This window comes from Schistocerca piceifrons, chromosome 10, assembly GCF_021461385.2.
Source record: "Schistocerca piceifrons isolate TAMUIC-IGC-003096 chromosome 10, iqSchPice1.1, whole genome shotgun sequence".
NCBI classification, from domain to species: Eukaryota; Metazoa; Arthropoda; class Insecta; order Orthoptera; family Acrididae; genus Schistocerca; species Schistocerca piceifrons.
Genome location: NC_060147.1, coordinates 113901442 through 113917016, shown reverse-complemented (window position 1 = coordinate 113917016; position 15575 = coordinate 113901442). Strand labels below are relative to the sequence as shown.

At 43.7% G+C, this 15575-nt stretch overlaps 1 protein-coding gene across 1 annotated transcript in view; it reads right to left on the bottom strand.

Moving 5' to 3' along the window:
- Nucleotides 1-15575, bottom strand: part of LOC124719062 (chymotrypsin-1-like) — a 102280-nt gene that overhangs the window by 4899 nt on the left and 81806 nt on the right. The window contains exons 4-5 of the mRNA XM_047244734.1: nucleotides 7310-7445; nucleotides 903-1013 (exon numbers count right to left, since the gene is read on the bottom strand). Coding sequence (XP_047100690.1) covers nucleotides 903-1013; nucleotides 7310-7445 — 247 coding nt within the window. The remainder of the gene's footprint in view (nucleotides 1-902; nucleotides 1014-7309; nucleotides 7446-15575) is intronic.

Below are 15575 nucleotides of genomic sequence, written 5' to 3'. Positions count from 1 at the left end.
TACTGTTTTTCTCAAGTAAGACGGACGCAGATTTGTGGCAGTCTGATCTAATTTTTACTAAATGTATAAAAACGTGTTATGTCTAAGTTTGAGTGAAGTGTAAAGAACTGTTATAACTTACCGTGACGACGCACGAGCGACTCAAAGAAGACAATGGCTATATAAAAGAGCGCTCAATGGACATGATACGGACATAAAAATCTACCGTCATTGTTGTATCAAGCTTAAGGTACGATATATGTTTTAGTTATAATAAATATTTGTTCTGGGAATACTGAATCATTTAGCAGTGCTCATTCCTATTATCTCCTCAGTATTATTTTCATTTTAATTATGCATTTTGCTAATATTACAGTCACCAAGATCAGCAGTCCAATGTGTGTGTTACATTGATAAAAAGAAAACTGTTTTATCGTCTTCTTGCATCAGCTTTAATATTGAATTTCCCTTTTGGGTGATGTTACAGTTGTTTTTGCGCCCTTAAGAACTTTCTGGTCCCTTAGGAAATTGTTTTGTCATAACAATAACTTCAAAACCGGGTATGATCGTATCTACGGTCATGAAGTAATTAGAAAGACGATAACGCAATTTCTTAATCAATAGCACGCTAGTTGAGACTGCCTCAAGCCACGTGAAACTGCAAGTAGAAACTATTCACATCTCATAATGCAATATTTTATAACAATGGTCAATCCATGATTCTTACGCCAATTGTGATTGATAAAACAGTAAGCTAAATCTCAATTTCCAACTTTCCATTGAATAACAACATCACTTTTATTTTGTAACATCACAAGGGGATGGCATATGTGACTAGATAGGTGAAGTTAGTAGGTGCAAACTGGAATAGCGAGGAGAAGGGGTTGGGATGAGAAGGGGTTGGTAGGAGAAACGCTACTCACGTTAGCCCAGGACCCCCAGCCACTGAGCTGACAGACGGTGCCCGGGGCTGGGGCGCTGGCCGCCAGTGGGATGCTCCGCACGTTCTCCCCCAGCTTCATCGGCTTCTTCAGCTACAACACAGTGTTCTCTATGTAGTTGCCACTCTAATTACGAGATGCTCCTAGACAGTAAGTACAGATGCAGAGAAAGCTATTTATAGAGAAAGAAACAAGGCTTAAAATATCTACATGCACTATCTGATCAGAAGTACACCCCTAGGCAAGCAGCATTGACCGTAAGGTGTCACGAGAGGTGGACCTGTCAGTATAAAAGGAGGTGAAGAGTACTGTATTGTCAGCAGAGAAGCATTAACCTGATTGGATCACTCAAGAGAATTTAGTGATTTTGAACTTTGTCTAGTATTGGATGCCATCTGACTGACAAAGCCATCAGTTCTTCTAATGCTGCCCTTATTCAACTGTTGGTGATGTGTCTGTCAAGCGCAAATGTGAAAGGACAAGCACGGCTTAATCACGATCTGGCAGACCACCTGTAGAGGAGACCCTTGAGCATTGTGGAGAGTGGTTCAAAAAAAAAAAAAAAAAAAAAAAAAAAACCACATGAAATCAGCAGAGAGAATCACCCGTTAGCTCCAAAGTGCTACCAGCGATCCAGATAGCACCATGACTATGCACAGGTAGCTAAAAAGAATGAGTACAATGGTCAAGCAGCTTCCCATAAGCCATATCTTTCTGTAACCATTGATAAGTGAAGCTCGAGCTGATGTAAAGATTGATGCTGCTGGACATTGGATGACCGGAAACAAACTATTTGGAGTGATGTTTCATGCTACCCCCTGTGGCAGTCTGATGGAAGGGTTCACTTTGGAAATGCCTAGTGAACGTTACCTGCCATCATGTGTAGTCCCAACAGTCTAGTATGGAGGAGGCTGTGTATGAGTCCAGATGTGTTTTTCATGGTTAGGATATGGTCCCCTTATTGAACATACGTTTTACAGCTGAGGAACAGTGTTGAGATGATAACTGTGTCAGTACTTGTATGACAAGGAACCCTGTCATAACAGTTTGTGGACAATAACGTTCCTGAAATGGGTTAGCTTGCCAAAGTCCAAACATGAGCCCAGTGGAACACCTTTGGGATTAGTTAGAACGTCAAATTTGCTCCAGTCCCCTAGCATCCAGCATCATTACCTTCTTTGGTTTTGGCTCTTGAGAAGAATGGACTGGCATTCCTCAACAGACATCTCACTGAAAGTGTCCCCAACAGAGGTCGAGCTGTTATAAAAGTGAAGGGCGGTCACACTACACACACTATGTGATCAAAAGTATCTGTACACCCCTAAAACATACGTTTCTCATATTAGGTGCATTGTGCTTGGTGTAAGGAGCATAAACGTTGGACGATTGAACAGTGAAAAAACCTTGTCTGGAATGATGAATCACGGTGCACAATGTGGCGATCCGATTGCAAGGCGTGGGTGTGGCGAATGCCTGGTGAACATCTGCCAACGTGTGTAGTGCAAACACTAAAATTCGGAGGTGGAGGTGCTATGATGTGGTTGTGTTTTACATGGAGGGGGCTTGCACCCCTTGTTGTTTTGCATGGCACTATCACAGCACAGGACTTTGTTTTAAGCAACTTCTTGCTTCCCACTGTTGAAGAGCAATTTGGGGATGACGACTGCGTCTTTCAACACGATCGAGCACCTGTTCATAATGCACGGTCTGTGGTGGAGAGGTTACATGACAATAACAGCCCTGTAATGGACGAGCCTGCACAGATTCCTGACCTGAATCATATAGAACACCTTTGGGTTGTTTTGGATCGCCGACATCGTGCTAGGCCTCACCGACCGGCATTGATATCTCTCCTCAGTGCAGCACTCCGTGAAGAATGGGTTGCCATTCCCCAAGAGAGCCTCCAGCACCTGACTGAATGTATGCCTGCGAGATTGGAAGTTGTCACCATGGCTAAGGGTGGGCCAACACCATACTGAATTCCAGCATTAATGATGGAGGGCGCAACGAACTTTTAAGTAATTTTCAGCCAGGTGTCCGGATACTTTTGATTACATAGTGTATTTATGTTCACTAATAGGCGCCTGGATACTTTTGATCGAATAGTGTAGTTCTCACCATTCTGTAGGCACTTGCCACAGCAATATGTTCTTTGAGCTCGACATTGTTGTAGAGTTTTTTACTACCATGAAACATTTTCAGGTGCTAAAGGAAATAGAAGGCGTTAGGGGCAAGGTAAGTGTTGTATGGAGGGTGCTCATTCTGGCAGCAACAAGAGCCCTATAAGATTTGTCTTGTCTTGTTTACAGGATGAGGTCGACCATTGCCATGAATCAAAACAATACCATTTGCAAATTTTACATGGGACGTATTCTGCATTACGTGACACAGTTTCGTAAGTGCCTATTTGCCAATCACTTTGTTGTGTTGCAAACACCAGTTCTCACCTGATCACTGCCCCCCCCCCCCCCCCCCCAGTAGGTCAGTAGTCAGCGCGACAGAATGTCAATCCTACGGGCGCGGGTTCGATTCCCGGCTGGGTCAGAGATTTTCTCCGCTCAGGGACTGGGTGTTGTGTTGTCTTAATCATTTCATCCCCAACGACGCGCAAGTCGCCAAAGTGGCGTCAAATCGAAAGACTTGCACCAGGCGAACGGTCTACCCGTTGGGAGGTCTTGGTCACATGACATTTACATTTACTTGATCACTGCAGTTGAAGCAATGTCACGCCTGGTTAACACGCGGATGGTTGACCGTCTTGGTGTTCCAGGTACCATTGGCTTTGGCGCACCGAAGTGGCACCCCATTACAAAATTTGTGCCATGTTGGTGGAGATTTTGCATTACTGTTAATAGCAGAATCCCTTGTCTGTCCCAAAAGATTACAAACGTGTCTTTTCAAGGTGTCAAGATTTCCTTGGCTTTAATATTCACTGGTGACCAGTGTGACTCCATTCCACTGATTGAGTGGTTTCATAAGCAACTAAAGTCTCATTGCTGATCACTATCTCGCTTAGAAAATTATCATCATTTCTGTTATACAGTGAAAAATAGTCAACTGCACTGCCCATACACAGTTTTTTCTGTTGCTCTGTGAGCACTCAATTAGCACACGGTTTTCAAAAATTCATTTTTTCAGAAACAATTTCTTGATAACTCGATCCTGAAATTTGTGGAATTTTCTTAGAAACACTGTATACTGCAAAATTATAGTTCTCGTTTATGAGGTCTTCAACTGCATGAAAAAATTCTTCCTGAACCAAACATGGATGCCCACTTTGTTCGACACCGTGTGGCTGATTGCGTCCCTCATTGAACTATCCTCACCACTGGATCACTCACCACAGTTTCTACGTAAACTTCGCAAACTTATCAACAGAAATGATGTTCTTGACATTAAGACAGTGAATTACAGAAACAACTTTGGCATTCTAAACAAGCACTATATGGCATAAACACATCTCCTCCTCCTCAATTCAACACAATTACTTTGAAGTGCTGATCTGCGATTTTGTCTGTCATGGAAAGGCATACAACTCATTCTCATTTTTTGGATGTCTAACTTATCTTATAGTTTTACTCTATCACTCCAAAAAGTTTGGTGACAGGGTTAAAAGTGCAGGTCCTCATGGAGATTCAGTATGGGCTGTAATTATCACAAGGTGTTAATGCAGAACTGATGTAAACTGGAAAAAGTTATTTCCAATTTTGGTCACTGGATGCAAGTCTGGCATAGTACAGCAGCTCATCGATATCTCTGGTGCTCATACTAAACAAATTCTGTTTCTGCGATTTTTTTTTTTTTTGCCATGTGTTTAAGAGAGAAATGCTAGATAAATTTGCAAGTCTGTCTGAGTAAACTGCCAGTCAGTGTATGCATATTCGTGTTATGTCCATATGCAGATAAAGTTTATATGTGACAGTCTGATTAATTTCCTCCAATTTATGCAGGGTGTTAAACCATTAAGCGCATCTAAGTACTTTTACGATGACACAGCGTCCTGCATTAAGTTGTTTTTCTATTCGAGTTTCCCAAAAAATGAACAAAGAGTCAAAAATATCTCCGCAAAATAAAAAGTAAGAATTTCACCCCTACAATCATACTTAAAGGTATGCCCTAAGCACTCAGCCCAAGAATGTTTTGGTAGGTCAGATGATGTAAATCACTTATTTACTGTAACAAGTTCATAAGTTTCAAATGTGTTGCGTTTTCGTGACACTTCGACTCACGGTGTCACTGTAATGTAATTAAATAGAACAAAGATTTGACAATATGAATACGTGCAATAGAAAACGTAAAGAAATATTGTTGGGTGTCGTACCTTTTCCTGTAACTGAAAAAAATAAATAAATAAAGTGGAATTTGAGCTATGATACTGCGGCGAAAAAGCACTTTACACTTATTCTTTACAGGTACAACTCAAAACCGTGGTTCAGTGGCAGCGCTGTAAGCAACAAACTTTTATTTTTACTGTGTTCTATTTGGAATGGGTACTGATGGTTTTAAATGGTGGAAGGGGGAAGCAGGTGAGGAGAGTCTTTAAAACTTCCTTTCGAACGCTAAAAAGTATCAATGTTGCATTTCACATATTACAGCAGCTGTTCATCAGGTAGGTACAGTAAGAACTGACCCTGGTTTCTGTAAGACCACTTTTTTTTGACACACAGAATGAATTAATAGTTTGTATTACTGATGTTGGTTGCAGATCATATTTCAAATGATGTATAAAATAGTCCTTTAATATACGTACAAGCCGACAAAACAATGCATGTCTCAACTAGAAGTTAAATCAGTCTAACTCTTCGTTTTGCAAATAACGAATCAGGAGAAATACAGGAGAGATTCGTAGGGTTTTAGTCATATCCAGAGACTGGAGTGTACAAAGCATAGCCGTTGTTTTGTTCCAAGTGCTAAGCACTTGGAATACTGGTAAAAACAAATTATCACACCAAACATAAGACGGCTGCAGTGCAACGGCAGGGGAAAATTATAGTGCTCATTCTATTGTAAAACAAGCTCTCTTCATCCAGTGCTACGTACATCGGTTGAAGCTAACCCTTCTCCAATGATTGTTAAAAAATTACGCAAGTGAAAATTTTTCTGGCATATCTAAAATCATTTCACGCATTTTTAGCAGTTCCAGTAACACAAGTGAACTTCTGAGGGAAAAAGGATTTAAACCACCAAACAATCATGAAACAAGAAGAAATTTTCATTCATGTGGTGTACAAAACTATTATTCTTCACTATACAGACCTGAGAGCAGTATTTAATGATGTGATAAACAATGAAGGATGGGATGATAATTCATTAAATCAAGCAATTGGGGTATATAGTATACTGGATGGTGAGACTTTTCTTTTTCTATGGCAGCTGTACAATTTGATTTTCCAGCATACAACTATCTCATCTGACATCTTGCAAAGTAAAATTGTGAACATAAGATGCTGTACAGTCAAAATTGAAAACGGCATTAAGGCTGTTGAAAGAGTAAGATGTGAGAAAATCATTCTGAAATGCGTAGTGAATGCTAAGAGCCTTATAAATCTGGCACGAATATCTGAAATTAATTTTAATGAAACAGAAGCAAGTGTTCAGAAATTAAGAAGGCTAGCATTCTACATAACTGACAAAGTAATAGTAAACATGGAAACTGGATTCCAGAACTTTCATAAAACATATTTTACAGAACTTGTAAACAGAAAAAGTTCTCAAGTTGTAGTAGGCCAAACAAGTTCATGACACATAAAGTCGAAAAACTACTTAAATGTATCCTTTTTTTGACTGTGCAAAACTGAAAGGAGAACTTAACGTTTATTTACAGCAGTGATGATAAATGTGTACAGCCTCAGGACGTCCTTAAGTTAACATTTGTTAACATTTAGTGCATGGCAAATTCATAATATTGTGAAATAGTGTTAATTTTTAATGAAACTTCCTGGCAGATTAAAACTGTGTGCCGGACCGAGACTCGAACTCGGGACCTTTGCCTTTCGCGGGCAAGTGCTGGTAGAAGTAGGAAGTTTCCTATCAGCGTACATTCCGCTGCAGAGTGATAATCTCATTCTGGGAACTATTATTCGATTTCGCTTTCACGATCGTGCCGAACTCAACAGTTTTGCTTACTGGCCACTTGGCGCGCTGTTGATGCAGTAGGCAACAAAATCGAGGAGAAGTGTCGCAACTGTTATTTTAGACTGTGGTGGAAGTATATTACTAAGTTACTTTTGCTGTGCTTCTATTTTACAAGCTTTTGTTTTTTCTTGTTTCGAAATTCATAATTCTCAGTATACCCTACAAAAATGCCACGACTGATACGAAGTACAGGCCACAGGTCGTAGAGTTGATGACAGGCCACAGGTCGTAGAGTTGATGGATACAGCACTTACCCTGACAACGGCGATGTCGTGGTCCAGCCCAAGCGTGTCAAAGTAGAAGTGCGTGTATGTGTAGCCCACATCGTAGCTGGTAGCTTTCTGGTAGTCGGGGTTCCCCACAGTTATCCGCAAGAAGTTGATCGGCCTCCTGGAGACAAAATGTCCGATAGGATGTTACAGAGCAATTTAGGTTACGCAGCTTTCACATTTCATTGGGAAATACTCCATGAAGAACTTTTTCTGTTGCATTTCTATTTAAAAAATGCGAGGGAATCCTATCCATGTCACTCAAGTGATCACAGCTTCGCCGGCCGGAGTGGCCGAGCGGTTCTAGGCGTTACACTCAGGAACCGCGCGACTTCTACGGTCGCAGGTTCGAATCCTGCCTCGGGCATGGATGTGTGTGATGTACTTAGGTTAGTTAGGTTTAAGTAGTTCTAAGTTCTAGGGGACTGATGACCTCAGAAGTTAAGTCCCATAGTGCTCCGAGCCATTTGAACCATTTGATCAAAGCTTCGCAAACACAGTGGACAAAAAAATTAGTCAACCTCAAGAGGCTCCACGCTAATCTATAGGCTACTGCTACGGGACGGTCAGAAACAGTCTGGTAAGCTTGTAAGGGTGTTGCAGGGTGGGTTGTGCTGAGAAATAACTGTTGAGAAAACCATTCGAGACATTGCGCCATTTCCAACTTAAGTATCATTGAAATTTGGCCAATCAGGCCGTTGCGCGTGAAAATTCAAGCATTCCGCCAGATACAAGTAGTGTCAGCCGTTCTCATAGCGGAGATGAAACCACACAAGACTGCAAAGTCTTTGGCACAGGTTCGATTCTTAGTACCTCCCACGTACAACTTTTGTTTCACTCTCTTGTTAGGTTTTAGGAAACCGGAAGAAGAACACATTTGTCGACACCGTCCTTGGCGCGCTGCATGAATTTGCACGTTCAACGAACCAATTGGCTAACTTCAATGATGATTAACTGCGAAACGGCGCAACGTAAGGAATTTTTTTATTAACAATTATTTCTCAGCACGGCTTATCCCGCAACACCTTTACAAGATTTTCAGGCTGTTTCTGACCATCCTGTATTTCGATAAGAGTTGTCTAATTTTGTTTCTAAAAATTGCAAAAAGTTCTCGACCGATTTACTTCGAATTTTCACATGATACTCGAATAAACATTTGGATGAACGTACACACATCAAAAAAAGAAGTTTTGCATCACCTCGGTTCCGGGAGTTTCGGCACCTGTACAGAAAATTGGAAGAGAGATCAACATAAACATCATTTCCACCCTTTTTATTGCTCATGAAAACCACACATTGCATGTTGTACCACCATACAGCGAGACCTTCAGAGGTGGTGGATCAGACTGCTGTACACATCGGTACCTCCAATACCCAGTAGCACGTCCTCTTGCATTGATGCATGCCTGTATTCATCGTGGCATACTATCGACAAGTTCATCAAAGTGGTAGGAGGGTCACGTCGTCGATAAACAGCCTTTCAATCTATCCCAGGCATATTCGATAGTGTTCATGCCTGGAGAACATGCTAGTCACTCTAGTTAAGCGATGTTGTTATCTTGAAGGAAGTCATTCACATGATGTGCACTACGAGGGAGCGAACTTTCGACCACGAAGACGAATGCCTCGCCAATATGCACTATGGTTGTACTAGCGGTCGGAGGATGGCATTCACGTATCGTACAGCCGCTACGGCGGCTTCTGTGACCACCAGCGGCGTACGTCGGCCCCACATAATGCCACCCCAAAAGCCGGCCGGGGTGGCCGAGCGGTTCTAGGCGCTACAGTCTGGAATAGCGCGACCGCTACGGTCGCAGGCTCGAATCCTGCTTCGTACATGGTTGTGTGTGATGTCCTTAGGTTAATTAGGTTTAAGTAGTTCTAAGTTCTAGGGGACTAATGACCTCAGACAGTAAGTCCCTTAGTGCTCAGGTTGGGTTGGGTTGGGTTGTATGGGGAAGGAGACCAGACAGCGAGGTCATCGGTCTCATCGGATTAAGGAAGGATGGGGAAGGAAGTTGGCCGTACCCTTTCAAAGGAACCATCCCGGCATTCATAGTGCTCAGAGCCATTTGAACCAACCACCCCAAAACAGCAGGGAACCTCCACCTTGCTGCACTCGCTGGAGAGTATGTCTAAGGCGTTCAGCCTGACCGTGTTGCCACCAAACACGTCTGTGATGATTGTCTGGTAGAAGGCATATGGACCTCGCCATGGACGACGGGAGTAAAGTTGCACATCATGCACCCTATTGCGCACAGTGTGAGTCGTAACACGACGTCCTATGGTTGCACGAAAAGCATTTTTCAACATGGTGGCGTTGCTGTCAGGGTTTCTCAAAGCCCTAATCCGTAGGTGGCGGTCATCCACTGCAGTATTAGCCAGCTGGCCGGAGTGGCCGAGCGGTTAAAGGCGCTACAGTCGGGAACCGCACGACCACTACGGTCGCAGGTTCGAATCCTGCCTCGGGCATGCATGTGTGTGATGTCCTTAGGTTAGTTAGGTTTAAGTAGTTCTAGGTTCTAGGGGACTTATGACCACAGCAGTTGAGTCCCATAGTGCTCAGAGCCAGTAGTAGCCCTTGGGCGGCCTGAGCGAGGCATGTCATCGACAGTTCCTGTCTCTCTGTATCTCCCCCATGTGCGAACAACATCGCTTTGGTTCATTCCGAGACGCCTGGACACTTCCTTGTCGAGAACACTTCCTAGCACAAAGTAACAATGCGGACGCGATAGAGACGCGGTATTGACAGTCTAAGCACGGTTAACTACAGACAACACGAGCCGTGTACCTCCTTCCTGGTGGAATAACCGGAACAGTTCGCCTGTCGGATTCTCTCCGTCTAATAGGCGCTGCTCGTGCATGGTTGTTTACATCTTTGGGCGGGTTTAGGGACGTCCCTGAACAGTCGAAGGGACTGTGATACATTACCCACAGTCAACGACTTTCTTCAGGAGTTCTGGGAACTGGGGTGATGCAAAACTTTTTTTGATGTGTGTATGATTCTATACATCTACACACATAATATAAAAAGGGGAAGCGTTACTTCCAACAATATGAGAAAGTTCTTGACTAATTTACTTCAAAGTGTTACACGATATTCTAATAATCATCCGGATGGCCATAGTATACATTTCTTTTAAGCAAAAATTTTCTGTTAAAACCGAATGTGAGAAAGAAATGCTGTGGTGTGGTGTGTTGTTAAAACATGCGGTTTCGTTTTCTATGTTGGTGTCCGTTTTTACTGCGATAACATGGTTAGACAAACTGTTTGTCCCATATACCGTGTGAGCAAAGAGTCAGTATAAATTTGAAAACTTACAAAACCATGGAATAATGTAGATAGAGAGGTAAAAATTGACACACACATGCTTGGAATGACATGGGGTTTTATTAGAACCAAACAAAAACACCCCATATTGCTAGGCGCGTGAAATATCTCTTGCGCGCGTCGTTTGGTGATGATCGTGTGCTCAGCCGCCACTTTCGTCATGCTTGGCCTCCCAGGTCCCCAGACCTCAGCCCGTGCGATTATTGGCTTTGGGGTTACCTGAAGTCGCAAGTGTATCGTGATCGACCGACATCTCTAGGGATACTGAAAGACAACATCCAACGCCAATGCCTCACCATAACTCTGGACATGCTTTGCAGTGCTGTTCACAACATTATTCCTCGACTACAGCTATTGTTGAGAGATAATGGTGGACATATTGAGCATTTCCTGTAAAGAACATCATCTTTGCTTTGTCTAACTTTTTATGCTAATTGCCGGCCGCGGTGGTCTCGCGGTTAAGGCGCTCAGTCCGGAACTGCGCGACTGCTACGGTCGCAGGTTCGAATCCTGCCTCGGGCATGGATGTGTGTGATGTCCTTAGGTTAGTTAGGTTTAAGTAGTTCTAAGTTCTAGGCGACTGATGACCACAGAAGTTAAGTCCCATAGTGCTCAGAGCCATTTGAACCATTTTTTTGTTATGCTAATTATTGCTTTACTGATCAGATGAAGCGCCATCTATCGGACATTTTTTGAACTTTTGTATTTTTTTTAGTTCTAATAAAACCCCATGTCGTTCCAAGCACGTGTGTCAATTTGCAGCTCTCTATCTATACTATTTCGTGATTTATTCAGTTTTCAAATTTATACTGACTTTTTGATCACCCGGTATATTCGTTTTTAATGTATACAATTTTAAAGAAAAATTGTATACACAAAAATGTGCAGTATTGTTTTCTTCCTCACAGTCAGTTTTAAAAGAACTGCGTACTGGCTAAAAATAAGATACTACAACGGAATCTGAATCGTCCAGAAATTTGTAAACGTTCCCATTTACACATTCAAACTATGCAAAATACAGGGCTATTACAAATGATTGAATCGATTTCATAAATTCACTGTAGCTCTATTCATTGACATATGGGCACAACACACTACAGATACGTAGAAAAACTCAAAGTTTTGTTTGGCTGAAGCCGCACTTCAGGTTTCTGCCGCCAGAGCGCTCGAGAGCGCAGTGAGACAAAATGGCGACAGGAGCCGAGAAAGCGTATGTCGTGCTTGAAATGCAGTCACATCAGTCAGTCATAACAGTGCAACGACACTTCAGGACGAAGTTCAATAAAGATCCACCAACTGCTAACTCCATTCGGCAGTGGTATGCACAGTTTAAAGCTTCTGGATGTCTCTGTAAGGGGAAATCAACGGGTCGGCCTGCAGTGAGCGGGCAAGTTTCACGCGTAGCCCGCGGAAGTTGACGAATAAAGCAAGCAGGGAGCTAAATGACCACAGCCGACGGTTTGGAAAATCTTACGGAAAAGGCTAAAGCAGAAGCCTTACCGTTTACAATTGCTACAAGCCCTGACGCCCGATGACAAAGTCAAACGCTTTGAATTTTCGGCACGGTTCCAACAGCTCAGGGAAGAGGATGCGTTCAGTGCGAAACTTGTTTTCAGTGATGAAGCAACATTTTTTCTTAATGGTGAAGTGAACAGACACAATTTGCGAATCTGGGCGGTAGAGAATCCTCACAAACTCGTGCACCACATTCGCAATTCACCAAAAGTTGACGTGTTTCGTGCCATCTCACGGTTTAAAGTTTATGGCCCCTTTTTCTTCTGCGAAAAAAAAAACGTTACAGGACACGTGTATCTGGACATGCTGGAAAATTGGCTCATGCCACAACTGGATACCGACAGCGCCGACTTCATCTTTCAACAGGATGGTGCTCCACCGCACTTCTATCATGATGTTCGGCATTTCTTAAACAGGAGATGGGAAAACCTATGGATCGGTCGTGGTGGAGATCATGATCAGCAATTCATGTCATGGCCTCCACGCTCTCCCGACTTAACCCCATGCGATTTCTTTCTGTGGTGTTATGTGAAAGATTCAGTGTTTAAACCTCCTCTACCAAGAAACGTGCCAGAACTGTGAGCTCGCATCAACAATGCTTTCGAACTCATTGATGGGGACATGCTGCGCCGAGTGTGGGAGGAACTTGATTATCGGCTTGACGTCTGCCAAATCACTAAAGGGGCACATATCAAACATTTGTGAATGCCTACAAAAACTTTGAGTTTTTGTATGTGTGTGCAATGCATTGTGAAAATATTTCAAATAATAAAGTTATTGTAGAGCTGTGAAATCGCTTCAATCATTTGTAATAACCCTGTACTATCATTGAAGCTATTATCCCGACAGATGCAACAGCTGGAGATGTCTCTCATATTCTATACAACAATGATCCCATGCAATTTACCCACTCATTTTAAGCGGCTTCAATTTCCTGTCACGGTTTCGTATGCAATAACAATAAACAATGGGCAAGATCAAGAGAGGGAGCGGAGGAGATGCAGTGGGGGGGGGGGGGGGGGATGGACAGAGGCGGTGAATGAGGAGATGGACAGAGAGAATTGAAGGAGGAGGACGTGGAAAGATCGAGGGAGAGAGGAGGAGATTGACAGAGAGAGAGAGAGAGAGAGAGAGAGAGAGAGAGAGAGAGAGAGAGAGAGAGATGGGGAGAGAGAGAGAGAGATGGGCAGAGAGAGGGAGCAGGAAGAAGCGAATAGAGAAAGGGAGGAGGTGGTGATGGACAGAGAGGGGGAGGGAGAGGCGATGGACAGAGGTGTGTGGGAGGAGGAAGAGATGGACGAGAGGGGGGGGGGGGGGGCGGCAGGGAGCAGACGCACAAAGAGAGTTGGAGGAAGAGGTCGTGGACAACGAGAAAGGAAGGATAAGTACGGTAAGGGAGGGAAGAGGCGATGGACAGAGAGGGGGAAGAGGCGATGGACAGAGAGGGGGCAGAATGAGACAAGGACATACACTTAAGAGCCAAAGAAACTGGTACACCTGCCTAATATCGTGTAGGGCCCCCGAGAGCACGCAGAAGTGCCGCAACACGACGTGGAGTGGACACGACTAATGTCTGAAGTAGCGCTGTAGGGAATTGACACCATGACTCCTGCAGGGTTGTCCATTAATCAGCAAGAGTACGAGGGGATGAAGATCTCTTCTGAAAAGCGTGTTGCAAGTCATCCCAGGTATGCTCCATAATGTTCATGTCTGGGGATTTTGATGGCCAGCGGAAGTGTTTAAACTCAAAATAGTGTTCCTGCGGCCACTCTGTAGCAATTATTGGCGTATGGGGTGTCGCCCAAGTTCGTCGGAATGCACAATGGACATGAATTGATTCAGGTGAACCGACAGGAGTGCTTACATACGTGTCACCTATCAGTCGTATCTACACGCATCAGGGGTGCCATGTCACTCCAACTGTACACTCCCCACACCGTTACAGAGCCTCCACCAGCTTGAACAGTCCCCTGCTGACATCCAGGTTCTAAGGGCTCATGAGGTTGTCTCCATACCCGTACGCGTCCATCCGCTCGATACAATTTGAAACGAGATTCGGCCGACCAGGCGACATGTTTACTGTCATCAACAGTCCAATGTCGGCGTTGACGGGCCCAGGCGAGGCGTAAAGCTTTGTGTCGTGTATTCATCAGGGGTACAAGAATGGGCCTTCAGCTCCTAAAGATGTTTCGTTGAATGATACGCAATCTGACACTTGTTGATGGTCCAGCACTGAAATCTGTAGCAGTTTGCGGAAGGGTTGAACTTCTGTCATGTCGAACTATTGTCTTCAGCCGTTGTTGGTCCCGTTTTTGCAGGATTTTTTTCCGGTATCAGCGGTGTCGAAGATTTGATGTTCCCGGATTCCTGATATTCACGGTACCTCGTGTAATTGTAGTACGAGAAAATCCCTACTTCATCGCTACCTCGGAGATGCTGTGTCCCATCGCTCGTGTGCCGACTGTAACACCACGTTCAAGCTCACTTAAATCTTGATAACCTGCCACTGTAGCAGGAGGAACCGATCTAATAATTGCACACTTGTCTTATACAGGCATTGCCGACCGGAGTGCCCTATTCTGCATGTATTTGTATTTGAATACAATTTGTATTTGAGTACGCATGCCTACATCAGTTTCTTTGGCGCTTCAGTGTATATCCAATTCGCGCAGATATTTAGCGATTGCAAAGCGTTGCTGGGTTCGCTAGTAGCGTATAATGTTGCCTCTAGCTTTGGTAATTGCCTCTATTCGACGAGAATGGCAGTCTAGAAGATTCTTTAGGTAAAATTCTGATGCCACTCATTGATGATACGATCACACAGAGCTACGAGACTGGTTCAAAAAAAGTTCAAATGTGTGTGAAATCTAATGGAACTTAACTGCTAAGGTCATCAGTCCCTAAGCTTACACACTACTTAACCTAAATTATCCTAAGGACAAACACACACACCCATGCCCGAGGGAGGACTCGAACCTCAGCTGGGACCAGCCCCACAGTCCATGACTGCAGTGTCCAAGACCGCTCTGCTAATCCCGGACGGCTACCAGACTGGGATGATGTTGACTGCTTCATATTGTCCACTATTCCAAACGGTTCCATGTATTTTCTGTGGGATTAATATGAGGTGATTTAGCAGGCCACTCGAGGTACTACGAGGTGCCTAAGTGTTGGTGAAATCAGGACCGTACGTATATGTGGAGCACTGCCAGCAGAGCTATTGTCATCTTGGAAGGCGTGAGTGCTACAGAATGCTCATAATGAACATGTAGAAGAAAGGGCAAGAATGTTCAAATCATTATTCTGGTTCATGTTCACGGCAACCTGAACGAATAGGCACAAGTCACGGTTCGACAACACAAACTAAACTTCACAGAATCACCTCTGGCCTGACACCTCACACAC